This window comes from Blennius ocellaris (assembly GCF_963422515.1).
Source record: "Blennius ocellaris genome assembly, chromosome: 11".
In the NCBI taxonomy this organism is placed as follows: Eukaryota; Metazoa; Chordata; class Actinopteri; order Blenniiformes; family Blenniidae; genus Blennius; species Blennius ocellaris.
The window spans coordinates 15,894,697-15,907,916 of NC_137660.1; the positions used below are offsets into that span (position 1 = coordinate 15,894,697).

Consider the following 13,220-nt stretch of genomic DNA (forward strand, 5'->3'; position numbering starts at 1 on the left):
GACTCAGTGTGGAGGATGAGCACAAGAACACGGCCTTCGTCTTCACGCTGTCATGACCGGATACATTTTTAAAACGCCCCCCCCCCCCCCTGCTGTAAAGACTTTCTGTCTTGAATATTGCACTTTTTTTTCCATGACTCTTTTCCTCACCCATCTTATAGAGTGGGCACTTTCATGAGTATTTGATGGGGGCAGATGCGCAACTTCACAATGTACAGGGTCGACTGGAGATCGGCGGTAATGCGGGTTCTCTGCCCCCCCCCCCCCCCCCGAGGCCTCTAATGGGCTAATCCGGGCACGCTTATGATGACATATTATGCCAGTGCATTATGTACTGCTTCATCTGAGTGAAAACTGCGAATCTCCAATGAGTCAGCTTCTCATGGAAAATGTGCCATCATGGGTGTTGGGCACTACACAATAGTGGCATCCAGGGCAGAAATATTTGTTCTTAATTTAATTTCCAGTTAAAAAAAAAAAAGAATACACATGTTTAATATCTCCAAAAATGGAGGGGGGGTGGGGATATAAAACCCTCATACAGCCTTTTTCTCTTTGCAGAGAAGCCTCTGTTTACGAGGGACCCAACCCAGCTGAAGGGCACCTTCCTGTCGACGGCCCTGCAGAAGAGCAACATGGGATTCGGCTTCACAATTATAGGCGGCGACGAGCCCGACGAGTTCCTGCAAGTGAAGAGCGTAATACCAGATGGGCCCGCCGCTCAGGACGGGAAAATGGACACAGGTAATTATGTTTACAATCCAATTTTGACAACTTGTTTAGAAAATAAATTGAGGTTCGAACAAACGGCGTGCCGTCGCCGCCGCCACTGCCGATGGCATAATATCGTGGTTTATAGGAATGTTTAAGCAGAGCCTCGTTATTGTGACACTTCAGCATAATGGACCTGCATTTCTTTCCCCTCATAGATCAAATTTGAAGAGCTTTTTTTTCTTGGCAGTGTATCAATTTCACTTGGAGCGTGATTTTACCTGCCCGTTGTGTAATTTCCGTCAACGTCTCCTCGTGCATTAATGGTGAGAGGATCGCAGTCGAGCGTCAGTATTCATAAAGTTTTGGTGTGCAAAGTGAGTCGGCGGCAAGAGAAGCACAGGTCAGGCCATTTATGGGCATGAGCACTTGTGTGTACGTTTTTCTGGCAATTCGCGGGCAAGTGAAGATATTTGATAACTTCTTCATTGCATCCATTTTCCTCAAAACTTGACAATGAGGATGTGTTTTGCCTCTTTGCCTCGGAAAAGCACTTTTCACTCCCGGTGAGTTCAGTGTCACCCCACTGACGCCTTCATTCTGCAAGTCGAATTAGTCTTTTAATCTCAGTAGCCATAAAATAAGTGAAAAAAGACGCGTGAGGGACATGTTTACACCTTACATGGTAGAACATCAGTACTCAATAGTGTACGAAATGAGGCGGAAAGATTTTATAACCTCTCTGAGAAAATCCTACGAAAATATATCAGGCATATATAGAGATTTCTCAATGATAAATAAAGAAAAGTTTTATTTTTGTGGTCTCTTTTACACTTTTCAATCCGATTAAAAAAAACCCTAATAAATTTGCCCATAGTGGTAATAATTGTCTTTCACAAGTCAAGGGTATAAGTTGACCTTAAACAGTTTCAACTATTTTAGTGAGGTCTCTATAGAAACGCGACAAAACTACACACAAAACTACATTTGTATGACAAAATGTGTTTTTCTTTGTGAAATCAATGTAAAGAGTCATCCAGTGTTTCTCAGAGGAACAAGTCAATATTGCGAGTGCTGCAGTTATGAGAGTAAACCTTTTCTAATTTGCTGCTCTTGTGGTTATTTGGAGCATCATTGCTCCACGAGGAGTCGGTTGTAGCGTGCTAAGATATCGAGTTTTGTCTGGACGGTTGTTTAATTGACTGGCACCTCATGTTGGCAGCTGGAGGTAACAAATGTTTGGGCTGCTTCAGTTTCTAGTGGGCAGTGAAACAATCCCTGGTGTTGTTTCCGTGTGTCCCGATGTCCTGGTACCATTTCCTCCGCAAACAAAATAAGGGCTCCATGTCTACATGTCTACATGTTTACCGATCCTTTTATTCCTAAAATTTGCTGGCAAATGAACTCAGCATGTCGGATGAAATTGGGGGAATGAATATTGTATCGAGTGCCTGTAATCTCAAACCGAGCATGACAAGTTTCTGTCTCCTCAAAAATATCAGTTCATCTTTAAAGGGGTTGTTAGTGGCCCTTGGTGGCATATTTAGGATGGCCTACATTTGTGCCCCCGGCACTGTGTGTCCCACACAAGGGCTTCAGTTTCCCCTCAGCACACTCTCTGTCCTCTGTTGTCACACTGCAACATATTTCCTTTCATAAGAGGAGGAGAAAAATGATTTTATTGTCCATAACTGTCAGCAGCCCACATAAACACCGACTTTATCAGTGGATATTAATGCTGCACTACTAAGTCTAGTATCAGTGCACCATTGCCATTAGTCGAGGTATTATCATAAACTAAGGCATGTACAGCTGTCATTGTATAATGAATTTGCTACATTGCTGTTTGTATTTTATTAAAGAAAACACACACGCACACAAGTTTAAGTGTTCGGTACTATTTCGATATAGTCATTTTACTAATCCTGCAACGCTGTGCCTGAAAATTTAACGATGACTTTGAGTTGTTCACCTACAATGTCTATGACTAATGCAGCATATCCCCCCCCCCCCCCCCCCCCCGCTCACTGCTTTCAATGAGAAACTCCCCCCGAAACTCTGTTCCACAAAGTGACTGATTTAGATCGTATTTAATCCCTAATGAAACAAAAACCATTAGTTTGAATTCCCCCTCATAGAGCCGATGCTCATAAAAGTCAACAGTGACGGGATCAGAGGAGAAGCTACTGTCTGAAGCTTGATGGGCTCCGTCCTCTGAACCTGCGGAGCGACCGCCGTCTAAACTGCTCATTTTAGAGCCGGGAATCCTCCTTCCCACTTCCAGTTCTGGCTCTTTCATGTCAGTCCCACTTGCCTCTCAGTTCCTCTTTTATCTGGATCCTATCGCTCTCTATTTTATCTCCATCTCTCTCTATTTTTTGTCTCTCCAGCTTACCCTTTATTATGCTTTCTTATCTAACCATGTCATCTGACACTTCTCGTCTGTTTCCAGCCTCAGTGTATTGTCGTCCATTTTTCTTTCTACCTCACTGGGTTTTCTCCTTTATCCCTCCATCCTCTCTCTCTCTCTCTCTCTCTCTCTCTCTCTCTCGCTCTCAACTCTGTGACATTGCCAGAGCTGCTCACACATGTATGTGCTCACACATTAACACACTCACACACACTCCTCGGCTGAGATTAGCTGGCCTATTTGAGCTGCGCAGCACTGCTCTTGGGGATTGTGTACTATCGTGCCGGTGACATGCGGCGTTTATGTTTGCGTGCGTGCGCGGCCTCGCCGGGCTGTGTGCACGCCGGCGTGTGTAGACAGAGACTGCCTTCCAGAAGTGTGAAATACAGGATTTGAGGCAGCAGCATTTGTCACGGGGCTGCGAATTTACAGCTGAAAATCCATAACTTTCTTCACGTTCAGACTACAAGGAAGATGACAGGGGGTATGTCGTGTCTTATTCGTGAATTCATTTCAAACGCTTTGTTGTGGTATGCAGGGATAATGTTCAACCGGCAATAGAAAGTGAATCGAAACATTAAAATTCAGTCAACTGCTAAAGCTGAAAGTTTAAGATTTGTATTCAGTCCCTTGGCTTTTCTCTTTTGCGTCGTCTTCTTGTGCACGTGTGGTTTTTCACCAGGCGCACTGACTTCCTCACAAAACTCACTTACTTGTGGTCTGGGTTCATTGGTGGTCGTCCATTTGGTCATCGGTGTGGATGTCGTGTGTGTGTGTGTGTCTGCTCCTGTTGTTATCCTGCTTCTCCTTGAATAGACAGGTTCAAAGATCTGCTCAGCATAACTCAACTGTAAGAAGACAGATGAGCAGATGGATGCAACTGGGTAGCGTGTAAGCAGTGCAATGAGGACGTCTCACTGGGCTTCTCAAAAATATATTTAAAAAATCAAGTGATGCACACTTGCAGTGTGTGGCCACCAAAGCAAAGGGACTAAGCATCATTATACATCCCGCATTAGCCTAAATTAAAGTCTGTTTTCCTGAGGAGGTATCAAAGCTTCACACAGTATTCTTCTTAGGCGGAAATATATAAACCGATGAAAGGAGAAGGACTGATTCTACTTATTTACTCAAGTGAAAGGAGGGGGAAAAAAATGTATAGGCTCTGAAAATGTACAAAGTCTAAAAGTGGAAAGACATTTCTATTCACCGTTGCTGTTCTTTGAGCAGACAACTTCAAAGATTCCCCTTCAAGAAAGCCACGAATGAATGAAGATGTAGCTGCAGATTAACTCCATTATCAGTGTTGCGCGGTTCATTTTCAACCATGTTTCTCCACAGTCATTCTGTGCTGCTTGTCTGTTGTGGTCCAGTCTGGCTTTCTTCTGTTTGGTTCTTTAAGAAGGTTTTTTTTTTTTTTTTTTTACCTTTTCATGTTGGTGCTGCATGAAAAGCACTAATGGTTGCACAAAGGATTGGTCTTTTCTGTGGGTCAGTGTCGGGGCAGGCCGAGGCATACAAGAATGAAAAAGTAGAAGCAAAAAAATAAATAAATAAATTCCTTTGTGAAGTGCGGGTGAACAGAAGGCAGAGACGCGGAGTAAGTAAGTTTTTAAAAGTACTTGTACTTTGTAACTTCTCATGCCCGTGTGCGTATCCATCTGAATGTCTGGGACTCGGTCTCTGAGGGTCTCAGTCTCTCCCTCTCTGTCTCACACGGCCGGTAGTCGATCTGCGGTTGATGTTGCACTGAGAGGGACACTGTTTCCTCTTCAGTGCTGCAAACATGTCCCGATACCGCTGAGATTTGACAATCGTGTCAACAAGTTGTGTATTTTCCTTGCTCAGCCTCCCCGACATAAACCGCTGACACCGGATCATACCGGGGAGTCGTGTCACATGTGAAGAGCTGCCGTGTGACATGATGCCGTCTTCTCCCCTTTTTTCAGGGGACGTCATCGTGTACATTAACGACATCTGCGTGCTCGGCACGACGCACGCCGACGTCGTCAAGCTTTTCCAGTCGGTGCCGATCGGGCAGAGCGTCACCCTCGTGCTCTGCCGGGGGTATCCTCTGCCGTTCGACCCCGAGGATCCGAGCGGCGCCGCCAGCGCCTCCCTGACGCCCATTGGCCTGGAGCACCGTCCCCTTGTGGTGAATGGGCGCGGCAGCTACGACCCGTACCTGGAGTACCTGTCACTAAGCTCCCAGCTCCCCCCTCAAGCTCTGGCCCAGGCCGGAGTCTCCCACCCTGGAGACACGCATCTGGACGGCTCGTCCCTGCCGCCCACCACGCCCGGCTCGGCGTCGGCGCACACGCCCCACGACGACAACGTGTCCATGGCCTCCTCGGGGACTGCAGGTGTTGCCGGGGCAACAGCACAAGCAGCGGAGCTGCTGACGGTTACCATGGTGAAAGGTTCCGAGGGATTCGGCTTCACCATCGCCGACAGTCCGACTGGTCAGCGAGTGAAACAGGTGGAGTATCACGATGGTGACTTTATTCACTCCACAGACGTTGAAATGACCAGCGAGGGGTCGACGGCTCCAGATCAGCCCGATTCTTTAATCGGTGCCAAAAACATCTGTTCAGGAATTAAAGATGTTCTTTCAAGAGCGAAATCTCAGGAGTCGGCTCACTCAGCAGTGAGGTCGTCTCGCAAATTGACCCTGTGACGGTTTTATAACGGCGGGTCAAATAAAATCTCAAGTAGCAAGTTATTCACCATGAGTGAATTTTGTTGTGACGGTACGCCGCGAAACCCCGGACTCATGTGTAGTAGCAGATAAGATAAGTTGGGATGTGACAGATGCTATTTCTTATCCCTGTTGTATTTATATTTGCACGTCAGAACATCTGCAATCCCAAAACAAACATCTGTCTTATCCGGCTTTTTTTTTTGTGTGTGTGTTCAATCTTCAAGACTTATTGTCGAAACAAACAAAAACAATCATCATCACTGCTGCGTGTTTCTCACTGTCTCAAGAATTCACCTCAAACGTTCCAACATAAGATGACACCCACTGGAAAGTATTGAATTGAGAGCAGCGATGAGGGACACTCAGGTTTTGCGCGGGGGACACAGTGGACTGGACTTTGGACCACGACACTTGAGTTTGCAGCAGGTCAGACGGAGTGACGGCGGCTGTGTGGCGTCGTCGTGTTGCAGGTGCTGGAACCGGGATCGCAGGCGGCGTCGGGCCTGATCGAGGGCGACCTGATCCTGGAGGTGAACCAGCAGCCGGTGGCGGCGGCGGGACACGGGCGAGTCGTGGAGATGCTGAAAGAGTGTCCTGTGGGCGCTGAGGCGACGCTGCTCATACAGAGGGCAGCAACAGGTGAGAGACACAGATCGGATTTTTACCCGGTGAATGATTTATTGCCCGTCTATACAGCATCATTATTCATTGATAAAAGGTACAAGAAACCAACAAAGACATATCCCTAAAAAAAAAACGAATTTATAGCACAGAATAATGGAAAATAAATGTTTTTAGGGTGTATAAATTCTCGTTAAGTTTCTGTGAAAGTCAAAGTCCAGTCATTGTCAGCTCCTTTAATATATGATGATGTTTTTAAAAAAAAATCTATTTATGACTCCTGTGGTGGCAAAAATGATTACGGTACAATTAATATCAAGTCGCAACGTGACATTGCGGTACCTTTCAAACGCAGATCATTTTAGCAAAAGTGAAAGAAGGGTCCAGTGCCAGAGCACCTGCCTGCTAAATATAAGTTGGCATCTGATTGGGACGCACAAATATGATTTTATGTTTCCTCCTCAGCCGCAGCTGCATCGCTGCGAGAGAGGAGTGGAGTAGAGCTGACAGTGAGCGCTGAGAGCGCCGAAGAGATTTTGATTATGATCATTTTGAGACCAGTTCTATTTTTGAACACATTCAAATCACAGTGGCTCTGTATTCAGTTTTTTTTATTTTTTTTATTCAAGTCTCTCGATGAGATTTTATTGTAGCAATGTTAAATAGTTTAGTAGCAAGAAAAAAATAATTTCATCTGCTGCCGAACTGCACAAATTACTGCATTATCTCCAGGAAAAAAGAGAGTATTTTCATTGAAAAAAAAAAAAAAAGGTGTAACAATCCAGACTTATTTCACAGACCGGTGGTTTTCTGTGTTATGTATAAAAAAAGAAACGTTAATGTCTTCCCTTCGGAAATAAAAACCGCTGCAGGGGCAAACAGCCACAGGACACATTATTAGACTCCAAAATCATGAAGAATATGACAAACAATATGTTACTCAGTTTGTTTTTTTTACATGTGTGTGCTGAGTCATGCAGAGAAAATAGAAGAATATTAGAGATGTCTAAATATAAGTGGAAGCAGATGTCATTCGAAGTGTTTTGTGTGTCATACCATGCGTTTCTCTGTGTTTTCCAAAAGTGGCTTCATCCCAAACATGTCAGATGTTGTTGTTTTTTCTCTCAGTAAAACAGACTGCAGCACCTCAGGGACCGATTTCAGATGCAGCACATCAAACGTAAAAATTGAAGTGGAGAATCGGGACAGTTAAGCTCCATGGTTAGGTGTACTGCAGCTCATTGGGTAGACATGGTACTACCAGCACTGGTGAGGGAAAAAAAAAAGCTGTTTCATCCCCACTCTGGATACTCATCTTCAAAATAAATCCAGTTATTTCCTACAAGCAAATGAGTTTTCCTGTGCTGTTAAGTTGAGGGACAGATATAACAAGAGAACGGCGTAAAATGAAAAACTTCCACGATCCAATTATATTTTGCCAGGATGCATTCAGTGAAATACACTATTTACTCAAATGCATTATGTGCATATGTGTTGTAGATTTTTTTTTTGTTTTGTTAATTGTGATGTCTTTCAGATCATAACACCTCATTTTTAATGGTGCTTTAATATGTTAGGAGATCAAATTCCAGTGATTGGAGCTCTCCAAACTACTATTTTTTTTTAGGATCTGTATTTAAAAAAAAATTTGTATTGTGGTTAGTGATTAGTGGTCTCACGCCATCGTGAGAAGGTTGTGGATTGAAATCCAGACCAGGCCTTTCAGTGTGAAGTTTGCATGTTTCTCCCTGTGCATGCCTGCTTTTTTTTTTTTTTTTCGTTCAAAGTACTCTGAGGCTAATTGGTGGCCATAAATTACTTATCGGTGTTAAAGTGAGTGTGTGCAGCTTTCCGGCTCTCTGTGTCTGCCAAATTGACACCAAGTGTCAAGGTCAAAAGTGCTTCTCTAAAAACTGCCAACTTCCATGAGGTGTTTTCCAGTCTGCAGTGGTCGATTTCTATTAAACGCGGTCCCGGCGAGCTCCAGGTTTATGGGTGACCGAGGCTTATTGATGCATCTGATCCACGGAGGCCTCAGTCTGACACTTTACAAGACTTGGAAGACGTCTTGGTGCCAGACTCTACAGCTCAGCCTCAGAGGTCTAGTCGAGTCCCTGCCTTGATGGATCAGTGCTGCCTTTTCCCCTCAAAAAGAAAGAAAGGGAACCTAGAAATATCAGATGGACACTTTTAATGCCACAGCTGACTGGATTACATTTGCACTTGAGGTGGCAAGTAAATGCTAAACGGATGTCCCACTTCAGCAGCACTTTAAACTGTTGGTCACATTCAACCTGCCCCATAACCAGCATTTCATCGGCCCCGCCCACCAAGATCAAAATGAGGCCTGTAACAAAGTATTTGTACGTATAGAGAGCCGCAGACACCTGCGCATTTCTGCGCAGGTGTCTGCATTTCTGACTTCTTTTTACTTTTCCTACATTCAAACAAAGATATCTTTACTTCCTGCTACTTAAAGAGGCATTAAGCCAGATGTCCCAACAAATGAAGTACAGTTGTGATAACCGTAGCTAAAGAAGGAGACCACGGTGACATGAGGTAACATTAGCAGTACAAGTACTCAAAGACCAAAACAGAGTACTTGTACTCCTGGCCTGTGAGTTGAGGAATTTCATGAGGACAGTGGGTTTAATGCAGACTGTCTCGTCAAATTATGGAACATTCAGGCAGTTTTTTGAACAGCGTAAAAGAAAACAACAACAAAAAAAACCATATAAATGGATTACTTCTCAGGCAGTTCTCGAAATACTGGCTTTGTTCTATATTCTCAAAGTTTAAGAGCCAGGAGGCAAGCCAAATATCACATTGTACGTTTCAGAATGTACCACCTTTAAATAAATAAGTTTAATCTGCAGTTAATCATTTGTCTCCTTTTCAAGTAAAAAAAGATGAGTACTTTTGCCACTTCGGGTCAAAAACAGTAATGTTGTGTTAAACCAACCTGTGAAAACATCACGCGCTCAAGAATATCAAATTAGATCAGTAGCTACTTCCAGCACAATGTTTTTTAAAATTAGTTATTGGTTTTACTTCTGTATGCCCGTCTCCAATGCTGCTTTCAGATTAGTTTAATTGAGTCAGTTTAATTTTATTATTGGTATTTTTAGCGGGATGTATTGAATGTCAGAAGCTGCGCTCTCTTAAAACGGCTTTTAAAAATTACTCTTTGTGTCGTTCTCTATATCTTGATCCATATGAGAAACTTCCTCTCAAGGACACAATGTTTCCTTCCGCCTCCACTGATGAAGCAAACACTGAATTCTTTACTGATCCGGTCACTGTTGCCTGTCGACATTTAGTCTTCAGGACCGGCCACATGTTGAATCTTTGTATCAGCTGCTCCACGCCACCTTTAACTTCCTGCACGCGTTCAACATTGTACCTTCGTCTTCAAGTGAAAGAAGGAGGAACATGAATCAAAATTGAGTTATGAAGTAGCGAGTATGAGAGAATTCCATAGTGGGGAAGTTTGCAGTGCCAATTTTGCAATATATACCCAGAAAGACCTGGTATGAGGCCATTTTTCTTTTTTTTTCCCCCCCGACTGTTTCTTATATGATTGGCCACCTGCGAGCCTATTAAACTGCACACTGACAGCCTCATTTGTTTGACATGTGCACCCGCTCTTGTTCTGTTAAAGGTGTTTTGGTCATAGGGCAGAATTTGACTTGATAATACCCCCCGAGCTGCCTCCCCCACTAACCCCCCCCCCCCCCCCCCCGAGCCACCTGACAAACACACACCGAGCAGTGCGGCGATTAACTGTGCAGCAGCATTCAACGGTGTCAAACAAATCTCCAGTCCTTTGGTCATTCAAAGAGACAGAGTTCATAAACCCATTGTTCACGTTTAATGTGACACGCGGCAGCTCTGCACTTCACATTTTATCCTTTTTGTGTGTGTGTGTGTGTGTGTGTGTGTGTGTGTGTGTGTGTGTGTGTGTGTGTGTGTGTGTGTGTGTGTGTGTGTGTGTGTGTGTGTGTGTGTGTGTGTGTGTGTGTGTGTGTGTGTGTGTGTGTGTGTGTGTGTGTGTGTGTGTGTGTGTGTGTGTGTGGTCACGTCTGTAGTTTCACTTGAGATAATTTGCCAGGAGTGAGGAGTTAATTTATATTGTTTCTGAGACGATATCAATCAGGACAATAAAGAGGAACGATGAATATGTTCTCACTTGCATCATCCCTTTCATGGTTTGTATTTAATTAGAGATGAAGGCAATCAAGTCTCGTATGAATCTCAGGTTTAATTAATTGAAGTGTGACAGGAATTATTATTGCAGAGCCGGAAAGCAATCAAAGACATTAGCTCGTAGTGATCTTGATTTATCAGACTACCTAATGTAGGCGCTGCTGGATGACTTGTGGAATGCTATTCCTGTCTTGGTATCCCGAGCTCACAGTACGTCACCGACGAGTGGGGATGTATGACAAGGAGCTGCCTGGCCCGGTGAACAGGACCTAAACTGTACGCTCAGTGTCTCCATTGTTAAAGCTCATTTACTTTTTTTTTTTAGGTATGTGATGTTTTCAGTAGAATACAGCTCGACTTCCGAAACATTTTGCATGGATAACATATCAGACGTCTTACCTAAGATAAGTTTTCTTTGAGATCTCCTCTTGGTTTTGATAGTGAGGCAGGAACATGGTTGGGACAGGAGTACAGTTGAAATGCTGGAAAAGCAAAAGACGGAAAGAGAAAAACACCCAGATTGTTATCATCACTAACATGAGTATTTTAGAGAGGCTCCTAAAAAAAAAAAGTGTTCTTAATGTAAAATTTCAATACCTTTCAATGTTCCACCATCTACAGTGTGTAATGTCATCAAGCCACGCAGGGACTCGAGGCTAACGTCATAGAACAGGCAACAAGGTTATTATCAGGGTATCATTCAAATCAGGCTTGTAACTACGGGAAACCACTGCATGAGCTCAGGAGCTCTTTTGAGAAATCGTTGTCATGCAATTACAAATGCGTTATTGCGCAAAGAAAACATTGAAACACAACTGATGCAAAAAAAATGGGGGGAAATATATTTAATTATGAGCCAAAATGAACCCATGTCCTGCAGAATAACGAGGAGAAATGATAACCGACTAGAGTCCATATGTCCAGTGTCTGTGATGGTACAGGGTTTTATGGTTTATCTCCTTCAGGCAAGGCAAGTGTGAGCAGGATGATGCTAAACCACATACTGCATCTACAACAGCATGGCTTCACGGGAGAAGAACTTCGGGTGCTGAGTCGTCCTGCCGGCAGCCCAGACTTTTCTCCACATGTACAACGTTTGTTTCGACCCAAAAAACGCAAACTCGGGGGCAAGAAAGGAATTCATTCCTCTTCCAAAACTCTCCTCACTTGTCTAGAAAGCGGATTTCACCATTTTTTTTTTGTGAAATGATGAAATGGTCTTCCTTGTCTACTGTCTATGATCCATTGTGAATAAAATATGGATTTACTTTTTTCTAGATAATGTTCCAACCTTTTTTTTTTTTGTGGGAACTGGAGTCATAGGAAAACACATCAGTGACCATATGTGTGGAAGTGAATGTGAGCACCACCTCAAACGTTGTAGCAGTGGTGCAGAGCCGACATCTGCCACCTGGTGGCTGACCTTTGCAAAGCTCGACACTCCTATTCCACAGTCAGACAAAAATTAGATCTGAACATCAGTGCACAAATTCAATTTGGCCGTGCACGTTTAGCGCAACCAGGAGTTGAACGTGAAACATGACCTCCCTCCTCCTAAAGATGCAAGTTCCTCCGTCAAGCCAGACCACTTCAGATCAAACAAGTCCAAACAACGGCCCCGCAGGGACTATCAGCCTGACGCTACCGGGAAACCTTTCTTGGCCTCTCCTCTCTGTGGGGTGAAAAGGAGAAGGTCTTTACAGTGACTCACATGTGACAAATGTCAGAAAATATTTAGGCACATTTTAGTTCGCGGATGCAGGATTTCTGAGCAGGACACCAGTGGAAATTTTGGGTTAATGACGCTATTTCAGATGTGTGATTGGAAGTGCTGGTGCTTCCTGTCATACAGACATGGTGTCAGACTTCTCCTGTGTGTGTGTGTGTGTGTGTGTGTGTGTGTGTGTGTGTGTGTGTGTGTGTGTGTGTGTGTGTGTGTGTGTGTGTGTGTGTGTGTGTGTGTGTGTGTGTGTGTGTGTGTGTGTGTGTGTGTGTGTGTGTGTGTGTGTGTGTGTGTGTGTGTGTGTGTGTGTGTGTGTGTGAGAGACTGCTCCACTGTAGCGTGGGCTCTCTGCCAGCGTTCCACTGAGCTCTGGTCGTGTTCACAGCTCCGTCCCCTGACATCCCAGTTTGAAGCAAAGCCAACCACAGACTAGAAGCATTTTGCAGCACCAATGAGGACGCAGGGAAGAAGAAGAAAAAAAAAAAAGAAAAGGTGTGGGGCTTGCATGAGCCAATCAGGCTAATCTGAAGAGCATCCAGAACTCAGCGGGCGAGTCTGTGAGGCCGGCCTGCCAGACTGCTTGACCACTGACTTGTGAGGGAGGCCGCGTGGAGCCCGCTCTAAAAGCCACTCGCTTGTAATTCATCAGCATGCGCACGAGCACGCCACGCATCCGGCACATACGCCGGCGAATTGTATTAGCATTTAAATTAAGCTTGACGGCGTCTGTAAGGATGACAGTTCTCTTTAATGTGAGTGGACAATTGCCTTGTAGCTCACGCTCATTTCTGTCGGCGGGTCATTAAGGAAAGTTTTTGGGAGAATGAGTTATTAAAATTCCTTAAAGG

At 44.3% G+C, this 13,220-nt stretch overlaps 1 protein-coding gene across 1 annotated transcript in view; it reads left to right on the forward strand.

The window, feature by feature from the left end:
* magi2b (membrane associated guanylate kinase, WW and PDZ domain containing 2b) overlaps nt 1–13,220 on the forward strand; it is an 88,124-nt gene that overhangs the window by 61,110 nt on the left and 13,794 nt on the right. Inside the window, exons 9-11 of the mRNA XM_080504556.1 lie at nt 562–744; nt 5,071–5,600; nt 6,293–6,461. Of these exons, the coding sequence (XP_080360682.1) occupies nt 562–744; nt 5,071–5,600; nt 6,293–6,461 (882 nt within the window). The remainder of the gene's footprint in view (nt 1–561; nt 745–5,070; nt 5,601–6,292; nt 6,462–13,220) is intronic.